A 21,741-nucleotide genomic window follows, 5' to 3' on the forward strand; every position below is an offset into this window, starting at 1 on the left:
GAAGAGATGCATTCTTTTATAAAGTACCCCACCCACTCCACATTAGTGGTTGGGAGATACTACACAAGTTCTCAGCCCACAAGGGCTTTACACATTGTAAGTGATTGGTACTCTGAAACAGCCACCTGGTTCTACATTTCTAGACAGGCTGTATTAACTCAATATAGGGGAAAACTAAAGCTACACTGACATACTAACCCATGTCTCTCCCAGGAATGGCACTGCCACCCTACTATGCCTTGAATTTGTAGTTAACATTTACAAGTCCAGCTCTGTATGTGAGAAAACACTAAGTTACAATTAAGGATCCAAGGCCTCCATATCCCCCCTCAACACAAAAGCCATCCAAAGTGGAGGTAGTCATATTAAAAGCATTCTTTGAGCTCAGACAAAAAGCTTGGTACAGTGCAGATATGGCTGATGTACAGTTGTGCACAATGGAGTTTAGGAATAGAGAACGACACTTTGCAGAACTGAAATGACTAAGAACTGTTGCTACATGCAGAGCAGGGGTAGTGCCAACTTGTTTTTGACATGTGAAATTGATGTGGCAATATCTGAGAAGTCAGCAGTTCCAGCTTCCAAAAAAAGATCGTACTAGTTCCTTTGGCCCCACTTTGCTTACTGGAGTGCACCCAAGTGTTCTTCTGCCCTTTCCCCTCTGTGGAGCTTAAGTCTTGAATTCCTCCCTGTCCACCCAGTTTTGTTTTGGAATTGAGTGTCAGACAGCCTAGACTCCATGGAGCTGTCCAAGCTTTCAAACAGATTTCAATAAAGTATATATATAAGATGACACCTGCATGTCATTCCTATTGCTAGCACTTAGGCTGACAGCACTCCATTTTAGTAAAATCAAGTGTTATGTCTACACTGATAGTTGTAGAGTCAGCATTACACTAGTTTGACACCAACTAAATTAACATTGTCATGATATGAAAGGCAAGCACAAGTTCATTTATTTATAGCAAAGGTCTTGGGTTACAAAAGGTCAGTCCTTGCCATCTTGAAGAAGAGATATGGGATAAGTTATTGCATACATGTGCATTATAATTTAGCAGCAAGTCATTCATAAAAACATTTCCTTCCTACTGCTTTTTTGGTTTAGTGTCTCAATTTATATACAAGTCAGCTTTACAAAGCATTTACCACCACCTTTAAGTTAATGGTCTTTTATTGGAAAACAAACAAACAAACAAAAAAACCTAGCATTTACAACTTGGAATGGACAAACTGTAATAGCTTGAACAGCGATGTTGATAGTTGTGCTGAAGTCCACAGGCTACTCTGCCAGCTCCAAGTCATGGTACAGAAGGTTTTAAAAATAGGAGAGAGTCCAAAGATGCTCCCTTGGTGAAGGTTTCTTTTAAAAATTTTGTGAACGGTAACAGCCTGACACCCGTTTCACTATAGTGCAATGCAGACAATGTTAAACCAATATTATAACAGACATGCCACCCATAGTTAAGATCATCTTTTGTGGAGCACAATGCTACATACAGGAGAACCATTCAACCTTTAGGGCATTTTCCTCTCAATTTTGCATCCTTTGACCATTTTTGCTGCATACCATCCTGAGGTATTAACCAATTTTGAAGTAAACCAGCTATGACAATTTACACTACAAATTGAATTAGAATCCACAGTTGGACAAAATTGTGGATTTTTTTAGGGTTTTTTTTTTTAATTAAATACAAATGTTTGACTGTGCTCAATTGTCAAGCTGCATGCATGAAAAACTGGCCAGCCCAAACAGTGTAATAGTCATTAGCAAATGGAACTTTTGAGGAGTTCACTAAGTGCTTCCTTTTTTTTTTTTTATTTTTAAAAGGTAGTACAGTTACTTATATTGTAAAACTGATGTTTAACTTGATCTTTTGGGGCAGGACCACCAACCATTACATGCAGTTTGTGGACAGAAGGTATTTTGACATTCAGTTTTGCTATACAGAAACAGAATGAATAAATGAACATTTTTTGCAAGAGGTAAGTAAAAGATTCAATTTGATTCTTCTAGAGGAGGGAAAAAGGTGAAAGGAGGTCTTCATTTTGCAGTCATCATCTGTACGAATTCTGAAAATATAAAAACCACCATGACTTTTTGTATCTTCAAAGTAATTTTAACTTCACAAGGAAGTCTCTTAACTGCACTTGGCATAAACCTTCAGTGCATCTAAAAATCTAAACAGAGTGCTCTGATCAAGTCTTTTCACTCAATAATATAGACAGTTTAGTGAATCGTTAGAGTAATTCAAACTCCAAAATTACCAAGTTTATATAGCACCCAGCAAGCTTTACTTAAGTTTATAAGTGATTTCACAAACAGAACAAGAGCATCTTTTTCCTACCTTCATAGTTCACTTGTCCATCTCCATCGATATCTGCTTCTCTGATCATTTCATCTACTTCTTCATCTGTTAGCTTTTCTCCTAAGTTTGTCATAACATGACGTAGTTCTGCTGCACTGATATAACCATTGCCATCCTGTGAGGAAGATAGTTGCACAGGGTTGAAAATGACAATTTAGAAGACTGGAACATAAGCCTAGCTGAGATTGTTCTATATTAAACTCAGGTCTCCAGTAATTGGCTTTGAACTTATTCTCCCAGATGCCCTGATGCATCAGTGACCTAGTACCCAGCCTGAAGGCCTGGTGCACTGTATATCTTATCCAACCACAGAGAATGTTATAGCCATGCCTTCTAAAGCATAGAGGATGGAGGCATTACATGAGGACTGCGTGTTCCAGAACAAAAGTGAAGTCTGCTATACTTATTTGGACCAGGTAAGTAGCCTTACCTGATTAGGTCTTTGTATGCCTCAATACACATCTTTGACTCTTTCACCCAGGTAAGCACACACCTACATTTGAATCATATATACTAGTTTGGAGTTGTGGTTGTTAGAATTTCTGAATGTTTCCAGACACTTTCTGAAAGTCTCCAGTACCCTGGAGAACAGAATGGTAATTTATCTTTCAATTTGGGTTTCTTTAATTTCAGTATGTCAGCCCAGTGTGTTCAATAACTTAGTTCCTCCTGCCAACAGAAGGAAAGAGCAGCAAGTTGACCTCTTGTAGCATCACATCCTCAACCAACTGCTGGTTTGCCTAGAGAGGCTTCCTGGGCAATAAGATCTAGAGTACACAAAGCACATTGAGAAATGATCCCAACTCCACCCACAAGCCACAGTACAGAATCTAGAATAGCAGAAGTGGACTTGAAGCCAGCCTTCTCCAGTGTCCCCATTACTTGCGCTAGTGGAGAAAAACTGTTCTAGATCTGGGTTTAGGTAATTACCTAGTTTAATAGCTATGGCCACTTTAAGGCTGTGCTGTTAAGTCTAGTGACGTGAAGATATCTGTAAAGATGTTAAGATAGTTATCTTACACAATCAAAGGGGGGAAAAAAAACTCTGTCAAGTAGAGGGAAGAGGATGCTCATGTCTGTCCTTTGAGAAAAATGGAGAGGCTCTGCTTCTGATAACAAGCTTCCCATAAGCAGCCTCAAACCCAACAACCTGAACACAGAGGCTATTAAGCTTCACCTCCTCATGCATATTACAAGTTGAACAGGTGATCTCAACTTTATGAAAAGTCTTCATACAGGTGTGCAAAGCCCTCTGCACCTGTGTTCAGGTACATTGCTTATGTCATGAGGCTGGGGGAAGTGGAGACACCTTTGATACTGAAATAGGTAACAAGTCTAATCACTCCAATTTCCTGAGAGAAGGCCTACCAGGGATTCCGGCAAGAAAGAGTCTGACACCCCCACTATCCTGGGGGAGCAGTTTCAGCAAGCCGACTCTATAATATCAAAAATAAGTTTTCCTCCTGCTGCTGGTAGAAGGGCTTATACCCACCTTCCAGGCAAGCACAGGGCAATTCTGGGAGAAAGATGCTCGTCATTAAAAACTGTTCAAAAAGTCTGTCTGCAGCTTTGGATTCTAGCAGTACCTTGTCAAAGACTCGGAATGCCTCACGGATTTCTTCCTCGCTGTCAGTGTCCTTCATTTTTCTGGCCATCATGGTCAAGAACTCAGGGAAATCAATAGTACCATTGCCTTAAAAAAAAAACCACACAGAAATTGATCTGTACTTTAGGAGTCCCATCATTTCCTTGATACCAAAGCTAGCTTTAGAGTTAGGAAGGGACAAGTCTCATATGACTGATCAAGTATTTAAAAGCTACCTTCCACTTTTATACTAAAACCATAGAGGCTTCCAAGAACTTTGTAAGTTGTCACCCTTAAGTCAGTCTCTTCCCCTAAATTGTTAATATAGCATTTTTAGCTCTAGAATGCTCAAGCAACCACTAAAACTATGGCAGTAATGAGGACTATTGAATGGACTGCTACTTCCTCTCCAGACCTACACACCCCAGAATTCATCAGTTCACCATCCTAGGTAATTAAGAGTCTGCTCCTACTGTGCCATGTTAGATGAGGATTGTGTTAATGAGACTCAGTCTGATACTTTGAGTTGCAGACAGTGTATGCATTTATATTCACTTTGAAGACCAAGAAGTGAATAAGAGTGACAATTGAGCTAAAACCCTAATCTGCTGGGGTAGATTGCATCTGGATCTCCAGAAGGAAAAAAAGATTCTAGAGTGGATGTTTAGCAGCAATCAATACAAAGACTTTAAACAATGTGAACCACACAATTAAAGTACTATAATATATGCTTACTTATAATTAGAAACAAGCTTACAATCAATCTTCTGGAAACTGTGGACCTTAGGGACCTGATTGAGAGGTGAAGAGCATCTGGGGAAGCTGCAATTTTTCAGCACCTCTCAAAAATCCAGACCTACATGGCCTAATAAGTATTCCTCTGCCACTGCAGAGTCATCACCCCACCCCACCTTTTCCCGTATTACGGCATCTTTTCCTATTTACAGGAAATCCCGAACACCTCAGAATACTAGGGAATGCTATCAATTAAAGGCAATTGAGAAGGTGTGTAGTAAAGAGCAAACAGCCTATCTGAAGTCCAGTAGAGGCTACATCTTGTTTTTGGGGCTATATTTTGACTATGTCCATTTACTGTTAAAAGTGGCTTAATGTGACTAGAGACATGCCTTGTGATGCTGGCAAAACAGGTGCCAACTCATGCAAAGTCCCCATGCCTCACTGGAATATTGACAAATGGCTAGGTGAGATCAGTCTGGTTCATGTGTGTCAGTATTGTTAAAATAGGTATTAGAGTAAACAAAAAGCAAATGTTTCTAATGCGTGCAGCAATTTAAAAGCATTCAATGAAGTCTAATCTCTCTTAAAACATCTGTATCCCATATTATAAGGCAATATTTGAGCATTTGCATCGTGAGCATCTAACTGAACAAGTCACCAGACAGGAGAGAAACATTAGCTACTGTGAAATGTGAAGGTGTTTATCATGCCCGACAAGCAAGGACCATTGATATATTCTACAATAGTTCATCTGGTGTCAAAGAGGACAAGCGACTTAGTTGATTGCTCACTTGCACAACTTTTGTTGATCATGAGGAGCTGCAGGGAGAATTTTTTCCATCAGAGAAGTTTGCAGCTCAAAGCACAAGAGGAAAGGGAATAAAAATCCCTAACAAGAAGGAACTGTATCTCTATGTTGTTTGGACTCTGAGGGACAAGGATTACTAAGCATAAGCAAAAGATCCCCAGGGTTTAGCCTGGGTTAGCTCTCAAGGACAAATAGAGCTTGCTTATTACAGCTTTTTATTTTTTTGAAACAAAATTGGAACCCATTTGAGTGTGCATGCATGCCTTAACCTTGTAAATAACTCATTTCCTTATTAATAAGTCTTTAGGATAGTTTATTATAGGATTTGCTACAAGCACTGTCTTTGGTGTGAGATCTAAGGTGCAACTGACCTGAGGTAAATGACTGGTCATTTGGGAATGGGAGTAACCTGAATATTGCTGTGATCTTTGGGGTAAAGAACCATCTATCACAAAGGTAAGCTTACCTGGGTGGCCAGACAGATCGAAGTACCCAAGGCGACTATCTGTGACTACATGTTAAGGCTGTTCTAATGCCTGAGAAGTTTACACTTGATAACTGGTTGGTGAAATCTACCTATAGAACTCACAACCAATTTGGGGTTTGTGCCCCATTTCCTCAGTCTGCCCCAATGTTGGTACTCAGAGTCTTGTGTCAAGCCATCCTACTGTGGCACATCTATTAGATCAAGGTTTGCACTCATGTTTTATTAGCCCTGTTGCTGTTTTAACCGTTTCCAATCTAGTTTTTTTTAGTGTCCAGTAATTCCTTTAGAGGGCCAATAGTGTGTACACAGCTATATTGATTTTGAAGCTTACTTTTAAGTCACAGAAGAAAAGTTACCTATTTTCAATTCTTGGAAGATTCTTAATGGTTGGCACAATCTGTCAATTAATTTGATTGCCACCCCAAAGAGAGATAAAAGCTTGGAATTTACTTTAAAGAAGTGTCCAATGCAGGGGGTTATAGCATATCATCCTACTACAAATAGCAGCACAAGTTAAATTTAATAAAAAGGATAGCATATGCTCACTATATTGGAGCCCTGAGATTCAGACTCATTCAATTTTCAGGCTAGATTTCATGACACTTAGTAGAAGAATCAGACAAGTCACTAATAATTACACTACAAGAGTATTGCCTCAGCAACCAAAAATGGAAGGCGGTTCCTGGACACTTGTGCCCTAAGCAATTTGCAAGTAATTGTATCCTGCACTTCACAAGTAGTTTTGGTTTTGATTTTGAGTCTCTTCACAAAGGTCAAATAGTCACTTCCTCTTTCAATACACTTTATACTCTTATCAGAGGCACTAAGAATTTGCTAATATACTGTTAATACCATTGTAGTTAAAATTTTCCTCCCATGACAGAGCTAGTATGAAGCACCTTCCCTTTGCATATCCATGAATCTGAAGCAAGCTTTGAACACAATTCTGGTGTTACCCTTTCTGGCATCCATTTACCCAAGTCAATCTCTAAGAGAAGGCTTCCCCCCTTTTGTGAGATAACTTCCTATCAGTCTAATAAACAAAGCCTAACTCCAGGTTTTATTCTTAATTCCTAACCCAGTTTAAGAAAGAAGTCAGTTTTTAATACATGGCCAATACAATGGATTAAAATATATAAAATAAATTAAGATTAGGTTAGCCACTGAGACCAGTATGGGATGGGTCACTGAACAGATATGGAAAAGCTACTTGGTACTCCAGTGAACTGTAGTTTGCAGCAATTGAAGAGGTGGAAAAAAAAACCCACCAAGTAATGCAGAAGGAGACTGAACCCTGGGATAGAAGCTGTGAGCGGGACACAGATGCAGAAGCCCTTATCAGTATTATATTTTGACTCTGACTATCCCATATTTACATATCTACTGGTATAGTTAATGGTAACAACTATGTTCATATTAAGTTTAATATGAAATCAAATGGTTGCTTTATGTAGAGAACAGTTAAAAAAACCAAACCCTACACTGCTTTTGACCAAATTTTAATGGATTACTATCAAAGGAAAGAGGGGGACTTGAGAGGCTGTATTACCCAGCTCAAACCCAAGCTTGTAGGGTGTGCACACTCACCATGAGTAAAAAACTGCCAACTGCATCTTCCCCACACTTACCATCAGCATCTACCTCGTTGATCATATCCTGTAATTCTGCTTCTGTTGGGTTTTGACCCAATGACCTCATGACAGTCCCAAGCTCTTTTGTTGTGATGGTGCCATCACCATCTTTGTCAAATAGGGAGAAAGCTTCCTTGAACTCTGAAGACAGAAACAGCCCCATTATTAAATACTATGACCACCACCAAACAGTACCAAAATAATACGTTTAGTGACAGAAGATTGATCCCAACGTCCATGCCACAGGATTTAAAAATGCACTTTGTCTGCAGTCTATACTAGAAGACTAGTGTTTTAATACTTTAGACTTGTATTTTCTGAAAAATGTATCACAAGTGCAAGCCACTGCCCTCTAACCACACTCCCTAGCTTGTACGTTACATCAGGCTGTGCGAGTTTTGGATAAGCACATGCTACCCTGTTTACGAGTTACCCAGTTGGGTCAAGTCCATTTCTCATCAACAGCACTTATTTGTGGGGGAGTGAGTAATGAAGAACCCAGTGTTTCAAATAGTTTGTGGACAATACTCTGAGCAAAGATTAGAGAAACAAGGGAGTTAGCCAGACATCCCTGACAGAGAACCTTTTCATTTATCAGTTATTTTTGATTTACTAACATAATAGTGAGCAACAATTAAATTAAATAGGCTCCCAAAAGTTTAGACCAGGGGTAGGCAACCTATGGCACGTATGCCAAAGGCAGCATGCGAGCTGATTTTCAGTGGCACTCACACTGCCTGGGTCCTGGCCACTGGTCCGGGGGGAGCTCTGCATTTTAATTTAATTTTAAATGAAGCTTCTTAAACATTTTAAAAACCTTATTTACTTTACATACAACAATAGTTTAGTTATATATTACAGACTTATAGAAAGAAACCTTCTAAAAAGGTTAAAATGTATTACTGGCAAGCAAAACCTTAAATCAGAGTGAATAAATGAAGACTCGGCACGCCACTTCTGAAAGGTTGCCGACCCCTGGTTTAGACCCAATGTTTTACCCTCTTAACCATTTCCTCTAATTTAGAAAGGCAGTGTTAGATTAGAGATGATTTAAGAGGGGGGAAAAAAAAAAGTTTCCTTACATATGTTGCCAACACAAGAGAGAATACAAAGTTTTAAAGATTTGGCTTGTGAAAGCAAATGGTGGCAAGTAAAGTGGGGTGCACATGGTTCAGTTTCACTTGCAATCTCAGGAAAGAGTCTACTGTTGCAATGTTTGGACTCCAAACTTTGGAAGTGATTATTTAGCTCTGTTTTGAATTAACTGGATTTTAAATATTTCTATAAGATTTGTTTTTAAAAGTCACACCAGACCTAGATGGTGGGGCTTAATTATCCAAAGAAGCATTCCTTCAGCTTCTTTAAAATACAAATTTCTCAAATGAAATAAGAGGGAAGAGCAATTATGTGCCAGAACTTTTAGAGACTTAATGAAGATTGCCTATATTGCTTGTCGACTGATATTCAAGCTCAGGAGAGAATATCCAGCAGTGTTTTAGAGATATTTTCCAACATTCAGAGGAGATGTTGGCTCTCCTTTGGCTCACCAATTCTTTCTTTTGGCTCACTAGTTTCCTTTGGCTCACAAATTTTCTTAATTGGGATACTTACCAGCAATCTGTTCTTCAGTCAGCTGATCAGCCTACATGAAGAGTAGAAAGTTATTTTAGAAAACTGTTTTCCTATAGCTCTGTCAAGCCATGAGATGCAATACAAACTTTGTAAGGAAGTTTACATTTATACAGCACCTTTCAACCCCAGAAATCCAAGAGTACTCAATACACAGAAGAATGATTTCACCCATCAATAGAGTGCAGCAACATCTAAGACTCAGTGGAATAGCTAATGCTGCAAAGAGACACTACACATTCTAGGACTAGTTAAGAATTCCATAGCCAAATCAAGTTTATGGAGAAATCCAATACGGCCAAGTTTAAGGCACAAAGCAGAAATCCCCTAGTGATTCAACATGACCCAAAGTGTTTCCTGGAGATAATCCATCACAATATTGACCTAGCACAGTTTTTTAGCTTGTGATAGGATACTACCATGATTGCAAGATCTGGACTTCCGCCATGTTCTTAGAATTACATGCTTTTCTGTCAGCATCTCATTTGTTATGCCATTTAGCTAAAGTAACAGCTCCATTAGGTAGCAATGTCACCATGCAATGAAAGGTCTTCATTAAGCTACAATGTGTTAGATTCATGCCATTTACAATAATTAAATACCATGTTGTGAGACCACCGATACATCTGAAATCAGCAGGTAACTGCATTTGTGTTTTGTTGGGCCCACAACGGAACCAAACAAGACATTTTATCCTTAGCTTTTTTGGGGGGAGAGGAGAGTGGGGGGGGGGGGTCAAAAAACAAAGCTTCAAAGTGTGTTTTGTTTTCTCCAGCCGATATGTTCAGAGAACAATATATAACAGGTTTCAAAAAGGAACTAGATAAGTTCATGGAGGATAGATCCATCAATGGCTATTAGCCAGGATGGACAGGGATGGTGTCCCTAGTCTCCGTTTGTCAGAAGCTGGGAATGAGCGACAGGGGATGGATCACATGGTGATTACCTGTTCTGCTCATTCCCACCTGGCATTGGCCATTGTTGGAAGACAGGATACTGGGCTAGATGGACTTTTGGTTTGAACCAGTATGGCCGTTCTTATGTTCTAACAACTGTGTAGACCTGTATTATCTTCCTTTAGGGGAAAGGAAAAACCCCACTTAATTGGTTTCAGTATTTTTAGAGGATGGTGTGGTACCAGATTAATCATATTTGGTTTCCTAGCACCCTGTGCTTTTAACTCTATTATTTTAATAAAATCATTTTTACACCAAATTCAGAAATAAAATTATAACAATGTTTAACTGATCAGTTAGGAAGGATACCAAGATGCTCCTAATTTCTCCTGGGAAACAGCAATAATTTTAAGTCAGGAGCAGTTAGCTACAGTAAAGTAGCTATTTTTTATGAAGAAATTGTATCAAATGCTAGTGTGAAATAAGCTGTATATTTGTTACACGCTTTGTTGGTCTCTGGATGATAGGGTTGAAAGGTTGTTGTGTGTGTGTGTGTATATTATATATATATATATATATAATATACACACACACACACACACACACACACCCCCCCCCTAAAGCACTTCCATCTGTAGTTAGACTACTTTTATGGATATTTTACAAAAGGATAGTGATTGAAGAAATTATTTCTACTGAATTATTTAATTGGAGCCTCATATGGACTAAGCTGTAGTTTGTGTGTGTGTTTAAGAATATTAAAACATAACTGTAAAGGGTTTGTGGGCCAGGGCCCACTCTGTATTACTCCCACTAAAGAGATTCTCTTTTAAGTGAAACGGAAAAAGTCATTTACATAGCATGACATATCCGAGCAATGCTCTGCAGAACAGGAAATAGAGCCACACCTCAATAGAGAGAAACTCAGATCCACAGCACCAGTTTGAAGCCCCTCCAATTTGAAACTGACAATATTCTGGTCTTCAAGCAGCATTTATGTTTACTTTTAAAAGCTGACCTTGCACGGCATCCAGTTCACCCTCCTAAGCAACAGGCACAAACACTGTCTGATCACCCTAGCTACCAGGGCAAAGGTACCTAACACCAGAAAAATCACCCCACCCAGCCAAGTCATAAAATCCTGTCCCAGTGACCTCAGCCTTCCCCCAACAGGAAGGGAGAAGTGAAAGGGGTGTGGTGGGGAACACCCAGCATAGCCCGCAATCACATTTGGCAATCTGCACCCCAGCTTTCACAGCTCCTATGGGAAGCCAAAGCTGAAGGGAAGGGAGAATCTCTCAACCCAGTGTCATTAAGAGTCCAGGGCTGCAGTCCAGCAACCCGATGTTCAGAGCAGACTGAACTGAGGCAGACCCCACAGCCTAGTCTATGCACAAGTGATGCACTTTTAAAGTGAACATGGATAGTGCAGATGTTAGAAATCCAGGTCTGTGTGAAAGAAAACCCAAGTAAGGCGAGCACCTCTTCTCTTAGAGCGCAACAGGCACCTCTGCACACCAAGCCACGGGATCAGCAGCCACCAACTGCTGCAGTGCTCCCCCCTCCCCAAGCAAAAGCAGCTGCTGCTCTCGCTATTGTCCAATATCCCCTCTTCGTCCTTTGGTTAGGAGCGTGATTCTCTCTGCCAGCTCCAGACGCCTGCCCATCCTCTTCAGCTCCCAGGTCCCCCTGAAACTCCTCATTGAGGGAGCCAAGCAGCTACTCCTCGGGAGCCACCCGTTCCCATGCGCATCCAGAGTCCTGTCTCCAGTGAGGAAGCCAGGCCCCTTCCGGAAAGATAAAGGCTCCAGTGTTGTAGCTGCTGCTCTCCTCCCACTAACCCCAGGCAGAAACTGGAAAGTTTCTAATGGAAACGACGCACACTGCGGCCCTGTCTCACCCTCCTGGGGCTGGCGAGGAAGAGGAGGAGACATGATGTAATGCAGCCTGCGAAGGATTTTGGCGTTACTGCGTTTAAGGATTGGGGGGTAAGAGCGCAGCAGCCGCAGAGTCCTGGCCTCCCCTACCCCAGCCACCCTGCGCAGTGCAGCTGGTGCTGAAATTGGGATTGTTATCTTCATCCCTAGTGCCCCCCGCGGGAACCCTATTCCCAGCCCGAGCGGGAGAGGAGCAGGGAGCCTCGGGGGTGCCATCGCCCACCCCAGCCAAGCCCCGCTAGCTCCTGCTGTCCCCCGCCCCGCTAAGGAGGGGGACACCCACGTCCGGCACCCGCCCCTTCCCATCCAGGGGCACTGGGCAGAGCCCTCGAGCAGCCGCTGTAGCCGGCGGCACAGGGCGCCCCGCACCTCCTGCCCTAGCGGCGGCTCAGCCACTCCTCTCCCCCCGGACTGCAGCGCAGAGTCACTGCCCGCTCCGGGCTCGGGGGCACCATCCCAGCCAGCCCGCCCAGGGGCCCAGCGGGACCGGCCCCAGCCCTTGGCAAGGGGCGGGAGCGGGCACTGCCAGCAGCCACGAGAGCGACAGCTTCCTAGCCAGCCCCGGCCCCCAGCCCACCGCCGCGCCGCGGGAGAGGCGCCCTCCCACCCCAGCGAGCAGCCCGGGCGCGGAGAGCCAGTGGCAGCAGGTCCCATCGCTGGGCGATGCAAGGGACAGCGGCCACGCGGCGCAGGGAAGCAGCCGGGGGGGGAGGCGGGTCTGCGGGCTTCTGCCCGGCTGCCCAGCCTCGCCTCACATGGGCGGGGTGCGGGGGAGAAGATCGGCAGCCCCCGCCGCTCACTCACCCCGCTGCTAGGGCCCGGGAGGAGGAAGAGGGGCTGCCGCCGCTGAGCCCGCTTAACTCCCACCCGATTCCCCACCGCGGCGCGGGTGGGCAAGCAGAGGAAGACGGGCTCCAAACCCAACGCCACGCGGCTGCCCCAGCCCCTCGCAACGGCAAGGCAGCTCAGCAGCAGCCCGTCCCAAGCCAGCCATCTCCACTGCGATGGCAAATCCAGATGCGTCCGGGCCCCCCGGCCCCGCCAGCTCCAAAGTCAGCCCCACCAGCCGGTGCACGCCAGCTACCTACCATTGCGTGGGGGTGGTTGGGTTGGGTTGCTGCTGCTACGCGGGCTGCTCAAGCAAAGGAGCAGGAGCTGCTGCGGCTGCTACCTCCTCCGAGCGGCTCCCCCCTGACAAATGCTGTAGGTGTGAGCCTGCACCTCCCTGCTATATATGTAGGGCTGTATCCCTCCGCCGGAGCAGCGTCTCTCTCTCTCTCTCTCCTCCCAGCCTCTGCCTGTGTGAGAGTGACTGCAGCGGGCAGCCCTGCCCCCATGCTCAGCCCCGCCCCGTCAGGCTCACTCCCCTCTGCCAGCCCAGCTGGCAAGCGGGGCAGGCTTTCCCTCTCCCCAGCAGGCGCCGTGCAGGGACAGCAGTGCACGCTGCCTGCCAGGGGTGCAGCACATGCTTACCAGTGGTTAGGGATGGATTGCCCTGATTTATCTCAGATATAGAATGAGCTTTCACCAGGATGGGCCCTGGGCATCTGCAGACCCTGGGGGATGGCAGGTGCCTTGCTACCCAAACCCTCAATCAGAAGCCCCACAATGGAAGCAGCGGTAAGAGCCACATACTTGACATATTATACAGGTGGCAGCAAAGAATGAATGGTCAGGCAGGTGAAAGTGTTTTCACAATCCTGGGAAGACTGTGAAGTCCCCTATTTGATGCTCACAGGGGCTCATATGACACCCATTCAACCCTTTCTTTGTGCCATACTGTAAATTAGTGCTCTGCTGTTTTATTAATCCCTGTTTCCAATCTCACCAGTCTCCACTGCAATAGTTTAGTGGAGAGGAGGAGGGGCAGGGAGCACACACTTGCCAATGCCTAGATTTTAGCCATTTCCATCTGTTCACCTGTGCTCTACTGAGTCAAAGTGTAGCAGGTAAGGAAAGAGCTGCAAAACTGTGTCACCTTTGAAATGCACTGAATAGCACAAAGTGGTATATAAGGGGAAAAAATGATTTCCCCCTTGAGACCATACCTTCAAGATCCTCCTTCACAAAATTAACACGTGGAGAGGATTATAGGATTTAAAAAAAACAAGAAACAAACAGCATTACTGCTGTCTGCCACTACTCCCCTCCCCTCTGTCCAATGTGCAGGAAAAGGGAACTTGGGAGAGGGCTGACTGTCCAGACAGGAATTTACATTTCTCAAACAAACTTTTTAGGAATATTTGATGAAAAGGGGTCAGCTGTACCTGGAGTTTGAAGTGGAAGGTAAAACCGGGGGGCAGGGAGTGGGCATGTCTATGATTGCCTCTTTTCAAAACAGAGTAACCAGATGTCCCAATTTTATAGGGATAGTCCCAATACTTGGGGCCTTTTCTTATATAGGTGCTTATTACCCCTTACCCTGTGTCCTGATTTTTCACACTTGCTATCTGGCCACCCTATTTCAAAACAATATTTTTTTTTTGTCAAGAACCCAACTAGATCACAATAAAGTCCTGACCCAGAATTGGATTGTCTACTACTGATTTAGCACTAGGATCCCTGCCCCACAAAGGTCCAACGTACTACAGACAAGAGGCATCACCATTCTGTCATGTCCTGATTCCAAAGTGCATGGCTTCTCTGCACTAGCCCTACATCTATTTTTTGTGGTTTGTTTCCTAATGTGGTATAATGCATATTTTATATGCATTCACACTATGTATTCTGCACCTGTATGGAGTCTTAAGAGTAGATAGAGATCGATCTAAATTAGGATGTTGGTTCCATTAATTAAAAGGTACCCTCTAGATATGAATTCATTCTCATAGCTCAAGATTTTATATCTGAGGTTTGGGCCCATCTTTTAAAAGGAGGCTGTCCGATACTTCCAATAAGTGTCTCAATTCTGATTTGTTTGTAATATCTTCCTAAAAGCCTTAAAATACAATTTTTCCCTATTGATTTTTGCTTTTCTTTTTGAAAAACCTCATTTACTTCTAATGTTTTAAATAAAGGCAAAAACAGGCTGTTTAACAACACATTTTTGTTATCTATTAATGTGTTAGTTTCTATGTAATGGAACAGTAGATTTGCACACACAATCTTTAGATATTTACGAGCTTGAAGACTTTCCCCAACAGATTCAACAGTAGCTATTTAATATGTCACATTTTGGTCCCAAAACTTTAGTAACATTCCTGTAAGGTGCAGTATAGGAAATAGTGTCAAAAGTCATTTGCAACTAAAGATTCCACAAATAGTGGGTGATTTCACTTAAGCTGCAGAATATGTTTTTACTACTAATCACTAAAGTTTTATTTCTTGCAGAGGAAAAATTTGAACACTAATCTTTTGTTTACAAATCTAGAGCAACAATTTTAAGCTATTATTTCCTTATTCTTCCTATAATACATAGCAGAATCTTCAATTGGCCTGGGCTGCTGGAAAATATTTTGCTTGAATAAGTGAGTCTCGGATATATATGAGTCTTGTAGGATGTCTGAAAGAAGAATGTTAATGTACAAATACTGTCCTTACTCAGGTAAAGTTCTCATTTATTGAATCAAGAATCATACTCAAATATTGGATTAAGGGATTTGCATGATTATCCTCTGACGTCAAATATTAAGTCCAATCCTGCAGTTTTTGGCAAAAATTTTGAAACGTGGGAGCTTGAAATTAATAGTTGCAGGATATGCTTAAGATCTCTGAAAGTCCGGCTATGTGTGTATTTGCCTAAATATAAATGTAGATGCCTAACTTTAGTCCCATATCTGAAAGTTTCCTTTTATGTGCACGTATGTTCTCCATTGACGTAAAAACTTAGCTCCATTAAAAGTGATGGGAGTGAGGTGTACACATCGATCAGGGAATGTGTGTGGAATATATGGAATTAGACAAAATGAAAATAATCTCAAAGAATATTAATATTATAATGTTTAGTACTTCTATGAAGAAATTCAGAAATGCTATAGTAAAATACTACTAAAAGAAATACTCACCTGCCAAAGATTAAATAAAAATACTTGGAGAGGAAGGATTATTGTATATTTATGCATAATTCATTTAATAAATTTACTTTTTAAAATCTTTACCTTGTTCATGGCTGCTTATACTAAATATGTATGTTATATATACCAGTTTATAATAAAATAGCATTTTAAAAAAAGTTCCATTTGTGTATTTTTAATACAGGTGTCTCATTTTACTTTAGGATAGAATAGCTTCAATTCTGATAATCAAGAGTCAGTTCTGATCTGTAATAGTTTCTGCAAAATTGCATGATTCTGTACTTGAAAATCTTGCAATGTTAATGCCTCAAAATAACGTTCTTACTAAATGGAAATACATATTTCCTAAATTGCCATGTTATTTCATCCTGGCAATGATAAATGTAAACAAAGCAGAATATTAATATTTTGTTACTTTGATATTATTAGCATTTTCCATGCTATATTATGTGTTATATTTTTTGGAGTGGGCGATGACACTTATTTAGTGTAGAAAAAACTACTCTAAGCCCTAACATCTGTCTAGTCCTTGCAAATTTGCTTTTACCCGATTGTACAGCTAGTGTACAACTAAGTCTTGATCCTGTATTCCTTGTGCATCTAAAACTTACTCAGAGTTTGGGCATGCAAGTAATGCAGGATTATTCCCTAGTTTGACTAACATACAAGAAGCTCAAATGACTTGCCCAAGATCTTGCATATAAACTGATCCAACTCCAATGGAAGCCGAAGGGAGTCTTTCCATTACCTGCAATGGGAGCTGGATTGGGTCAGTAAGTCAGGCAATGTTTGTGCTAGAACTATATAACTTAGTACCCCACGGCTATTAGTTTTTTTGCTCTGGACAGTAAGGTAGGCCATGACTGTTATAATGAATAAACTATTTATGACTGGGCAATGTTTGCTGTTTTAAATTATTATTACTACATGATTTAATTATCTAATACTTTTGCTGATTAAAAAGGTTTAATTTGTAATATTAGCAAACTATTACTGTAGCTATACTAGTCATTGTAACAGACAATTCTGAATCTATAGTATTTCTTATAATATTATTTAAAATTGACTTACTATAACAATAAGATTACAATTTTAGATCTGCTCCTGTGAAGACTACTTTCTCAGGGACTGGGCCAAGACTGTGAGTATGTCTACACTACCCGCCAGATTGGCGGGTAGTGATCGATCTATTGGGGATCAATTTATCATGTCTACACTACACACGATAAATCAATCCCTGAATGCTCTCCCATTGACTGCTGAACTCCAGCTCAGCAAGAGGCGGAAGCAAAGTCGACGGGGGAGCGGCCGTTTATCCTGCGCCACGAGGACGCGAAGTAAGTAATTCTAAGTCGATCTAAGATACGTTGACTTCAGCTATGCTATTCTCGTAGCTGAAGTTGCGTATCTTAGATCAATTCTCCCCCAGTGTAGCCCAGGCCTGTGGAATGGACTCCCACAGGAACTAAGGACCATCAGAAACCTCAGCACCTTCCGCTCTAAGTGCAAGGCTCCTTTCTTTGATGTTGCCTTCTCTAACATAAGCATCTAGCAAAACATAGTATATATTATTTTTAAAAATCCAAACCAAAACATTCCACTGCACACACTACTTCCCCTGGGGAGACGGTGAGGGAACAAATATGTGACAGATGTTAGTCATGTTGCTTAATTCACTACTGAAAGGCACTCAGATACTATGACAATGTGCATGGCATAAGAACCTATATAGAATAGAACTTTAACCATATGAGTTGTCCTACTGAAGTCAATGGAATTATTTACATACTCAAAGATAACCATGTGCATTAATGTTTGTGGGATTGGGGCCATGCATTCAAATTAACTCCTGTATTCACTAATGTAAATTCACTAATATCAATTAAGTTGCACTTTTGCACACTAGGTTTGAATTTGTTGAAGAGAAAACCATTCAGCATCCTTTAAAGTCAACTGGAGTTGCATGGACATATCTGATAGTATAGCTGGGATCACTACATTCTTAATATTGAATACAGCTCAGAGTTTCAAAGCTAAGAGATCTAGGCACCCAATTCCCATTAAAGTTAAGGAAAAGATTTAAAAAAAAATTAAACCTAACACACTCATATCTCTGATTATTTCCCCGTATACCCACACTGTTGCATAGGAAAAAAGTATGTGCAATTATAGATCTTCACAAGGAAATAACAGCACAAAGTTTTGTAAATAGAAACTGATGAAGATTGTTATTATGCAGTATTTAGTCCCATAAGACATTCTAAAGTGAGTGCACATGTGTAAAACTGATTAAAAAAATACAGTTTCAAGCAGTTGACTAATTTAAATTATTGTATGTTTGTGTGTATTGCTGTGTAAATTGACCTCACTGAGGACTAACTACTTAGAAAATTTCATCTTGTAAATCTCAGGCATTTTTGATTTACTGTTTATGCTAATAGCACTGAAAGGCCCTAATCCAAAGATATGCATGTGGCAGTTACGGAAATATTCACATACACACAGCTAAGTACATGTATACGTTTTCACGGCTAAGTACACGTATACGTTTTCACAGGTTTAGGGTTACAGTCTTTTTGAACAGAAATATTTTTTACTCTTCTACAGTTAAATTGGGTGAACAGATTTTGCTCTAACTTGAGAAAAAAAACAAACCCTCACTTTATGTCTGGGATCATGTATCGAAAATTCCCAGAAGCACGGAAAACAAGGGCTTATAATGCAAGAGTCAGCCTTCACAACCATCAAAAACCAATTAATGCTACAAACATGTGAATCTGCTATTGAATCATATTTCTTTAAATGCTGATTTACATTTTTCTTCTTGGTGGTGAGACTGGATACCAAATAGTATTAATTATAATTTAGAAACCAAACAGAGGAAGGCAGAATTTGTATCTTGTTATTAACTATATATCTCACATTTCCATAAGGTAACACTGTTAAACACACTTGGTATTTCAGAGGGCAGGCTACTTTACTGTTAGCTTAAATTCATTCAGATCAGATTCCCTGAGAACCATTATAAGTAATAAACCTGTCAAAGAAAATTAAGTGTTTTACCACAGACTATTTAAAAATATTTTACATAAAAAGATGCATAAGACAGCATTCACTCCAACTATTGAAAATTTTAGTTTTTAACTTTTGTAGCTATGAACCACACAAAATTATAGTATATGGATACCATATAAACAACCAAAAAAAGATTGTCAAATTACATTTTGAGGATAGTTTTGTGTCATCTCCTCTCTCAAGAACACATCAGAAACTTTAGTGAGCCCGCAAACTTGTTTACTTTGTACTTTCAAATTTCTGTGCTGTAACCAATTTATAAAAGCTGAACCATTGTAGCTGTTAGCAAGACATTTTAAACAGTTTGTAATTTAAAATAACCTAGTACATAATGACAAATAAATAATTTCAGAATTTAAAGTTCCAAAAACAAGTTGCAGAGCAAGAGTAATTAGTTAGTTCTACTCTATTTCTTATTCATTTCTGTTTCCATTAATCAACACTGAAATAAGAAAAAAACTTCAAAGTTAACTGAGAGAGTATTTTTTTTTAACTGTGGAAATCCTTAAAAGTTTTTTGTTAGCATTTTTTTGCAACCCATTTCTCACACAAGTGATCCTTATTCATCTGAGTATTCCCATCTGGCCAAATTGGGAGATATAGATCCAGCTGAATTTAATGATAAGTTCTGCTGAAAAAATAGATGCTATAGCTCTCACTGACTTTAGTGGGGATAATGGCAGGTGTAAGTAATAGTACATGAATGAAAGGCCCCAATATCATACAAACATAAATGAAAAAGCCTTTTCATATTGTGCTTGTTTGTGATGCTTTGATAGCAATTCAGAACTCAATTAATAGGCATGACATGGAGGTGAACAACACAGGCATCAGAAATCCACAGATATTGATCCCAGTGGCCAGACCTGTTGCTCTCCTCAACTTGTGTTCCAATTCTATAGTAACTCTGAGTTCTATTCTTTTCTGAAAAGTAGAGAGGAAGAGCTAACATAGACGCTAAGAAACATAAGAGAAAAGGGCTAACAAACATAGAAGCTAAGAAACATAAGAGAACATCTAACAACATGGCATATACATTTCAGTGAATACCAATTTTAAATTAGAAGTGTAATCTCTAGGGCAGCAAATCCTCAGCTAGTGTGAATTGTCACAGCTTCCTTCATTGAAATCAATAGAGCTATGACAATTCACACCAGCTGAGGATCTGTCCCTCTATCTCTAACAAATAAGGTGTTTCTATCACAATTTGCACAAAACCACATCAATAGTTCTTGGGATAAGAAACCATGAGGCAAATGCTCCAATCTGCCATACTGTTGTACAGGCCTGAGATGAACTACATTATATGTGTGTGTGTTCTAAATTAGTGATGCTGGAAGTTAAATTCTTTGATCTAAACTAGTGGTTTCAAAAAAATTTTCCTAGCAACCCAGTTGAAGAAAATTGTTGATGCCTGTGACCCAACTGAGCTGGGGATGAAGAGTTTGGGTGTGGCAGGGGGTGGGGTGGGGTGGGGCCAGGAATGAAGGGTTTAGGATGTGGAGGGGGCTCTGGGCAGGGGGTTGGGGTGTGGGAGGGGTCAGGGTGGAGCCAGAGATGAGGGGTTTGGGATACAGGAGGGGGCTCTGGGCAGGGGGTTGGGGTGTGGGAGGGGTCAGGGTGGAGCCAGAGATGAGGGGTTTGGGATACAGGAGGAGGCTCAGGGCAGGGGATTGGGGTACAGGATTGGAGCACAGGCTTACCTCAAGCAGTTCCCAATCAGCAGCACAGCAGGGGTGCTAAGGCTTCCTGCCCCAGAAGCAGCCAGCAGCAGGTCCAGCTCTCATTGGCTGAAAACCAGCCAATGGGAGTGTGGAGCTGGTGCTTGGGGCAGGGGCAGTGGGCTGAACTCCATGGTCCCCCCTCCCCCACACCTAGGAACCGGACCTGCTGCTTCCAGGGCGCAGCACGGTGTCAGAACAGGTAGCGACTAGCCTGCCTTAGCCTGGCAGCATCGCCAGCAGGACTTTTAACGGCCCGGTCGGTAGTGCTGACCAGAGCCGCCGTAACCCAGTGCCTTACATTCTGCGACCCAGTACTCGGTCGCGAGCAGCAGTTTGAAAACCACTGTTCTAGACAACTGACCTACTGTACCTCACTTATTCTGTTGTACTAAGTGCATGAAGAAAGTTATGTAATCATACCACTTCTCTGGGCAGCCATTTTATGGTATCTGACCCCACAAAAAGTTACAAGCAAGCAGGAAAGTCTCCAGGGCTGCACACTGACCAAACCCTAAATTTTCTAACAACCTGCCACAGAAACATCTAACTCTATTATCAGATTGGGAAACTGTCAAAAAATACCCAGATCTCCCTCAGTTTCACCAGCCTGTCTCTCCCCTGCCTATCTGAGATGGCAGCATCTAGCAATCATAGCACTTTAATCTTCTGAGACTTGAGGCTCTTTAATAGAAAGGACTAAACTGGATATGACAGAAACCTCTGAAGCCTCCTAAAATCTAGTTTTAAACTCCCTATTTAAATAGTTCCTTTGTCCACCTCAGAATCCAGTAGCTGGTTTTCTAATTGCTTGGAACCAAAAGTACCCGTCCTTGAGAACTGTAGTTTGTACAC

General features: G+C 41.5%; 1 protein-coding gene across 2 annotated transcripts; it reads right to left on the reverse strand.

Moving 5' to 3' along the window:
• Positions 1-933: 933 nt before the first annotated feature.
• On the reverse strand, positions 934-20,891 carry CALM1 (calmodulin 1). Of its 2 annotated transcripts, none has more exons than XM_045014233.1 (6): positions 20,869-20,891; positions 9,227-9,257; positions 7,613-7,756; positions 3,953-4,059; positions 2,346-2,481; positions 934-2,070 (listed from the first exon to the last, which is right to left on the reverse strand). In XM_045014233.1, the coding sequence occupies exons 3-6, from the start codon at positions 7,680-7,682 to the stop codon at positions 2,042-2,044; spliced, it is 342 nt and encodes a 113-aa protein (XP_044870168.1). In that variant the 5' UTR covers positions 7,683-7,756; positions 9,227-9,257; positions 20,869-20,891; the 3' UTR covers positions 934-2,041. The 2 variants fall into 2 exon arrangements, with proteins under 2 accessions (XP_044870168.1, XP_044870167.1); XM_045014232.1 differs by lacking the exon at positions 20,869-20,891 and adding an exon at positions 13,166-13,357.
• Between the last annotated feature and the right edge of the window lie 850 nt (positions 20,892-21,741).

The sequence above is a fragment of the Mauremys mutica genome, chromosome 4 (assembly GCF_020497125.1).
Source record: "Mauremys mutica isolate MM-2020 ecotype Southern chromosome 4, ASM2049712v1, whole genome shotgun sequence".
NCBI lineage: Eukaryota > Metazoa > Chordata > Testudines > Geoemydidae > Mauremys > Mauremys mutica.

Bases quoted from the DNA above. Each gene is read 5' to 3' on its own strand.
- CALM1 (XM_045014232.1), bottom strand. The intron at 7,757-9,226 runs GTAAGTATCCCA...TTCTGTCTTCAG, and splicing joins GACTGAAGAACAGATTGCTG to AGTTCAAGGAAGCTTTCTCC. The intron at 2,071-2,345 runs GTAGGAAAAAGA...TTATATTTTCAG, and splicing joins TGGACAAGTGAACTATGAAG to AATTCGTACAGATGATGACT.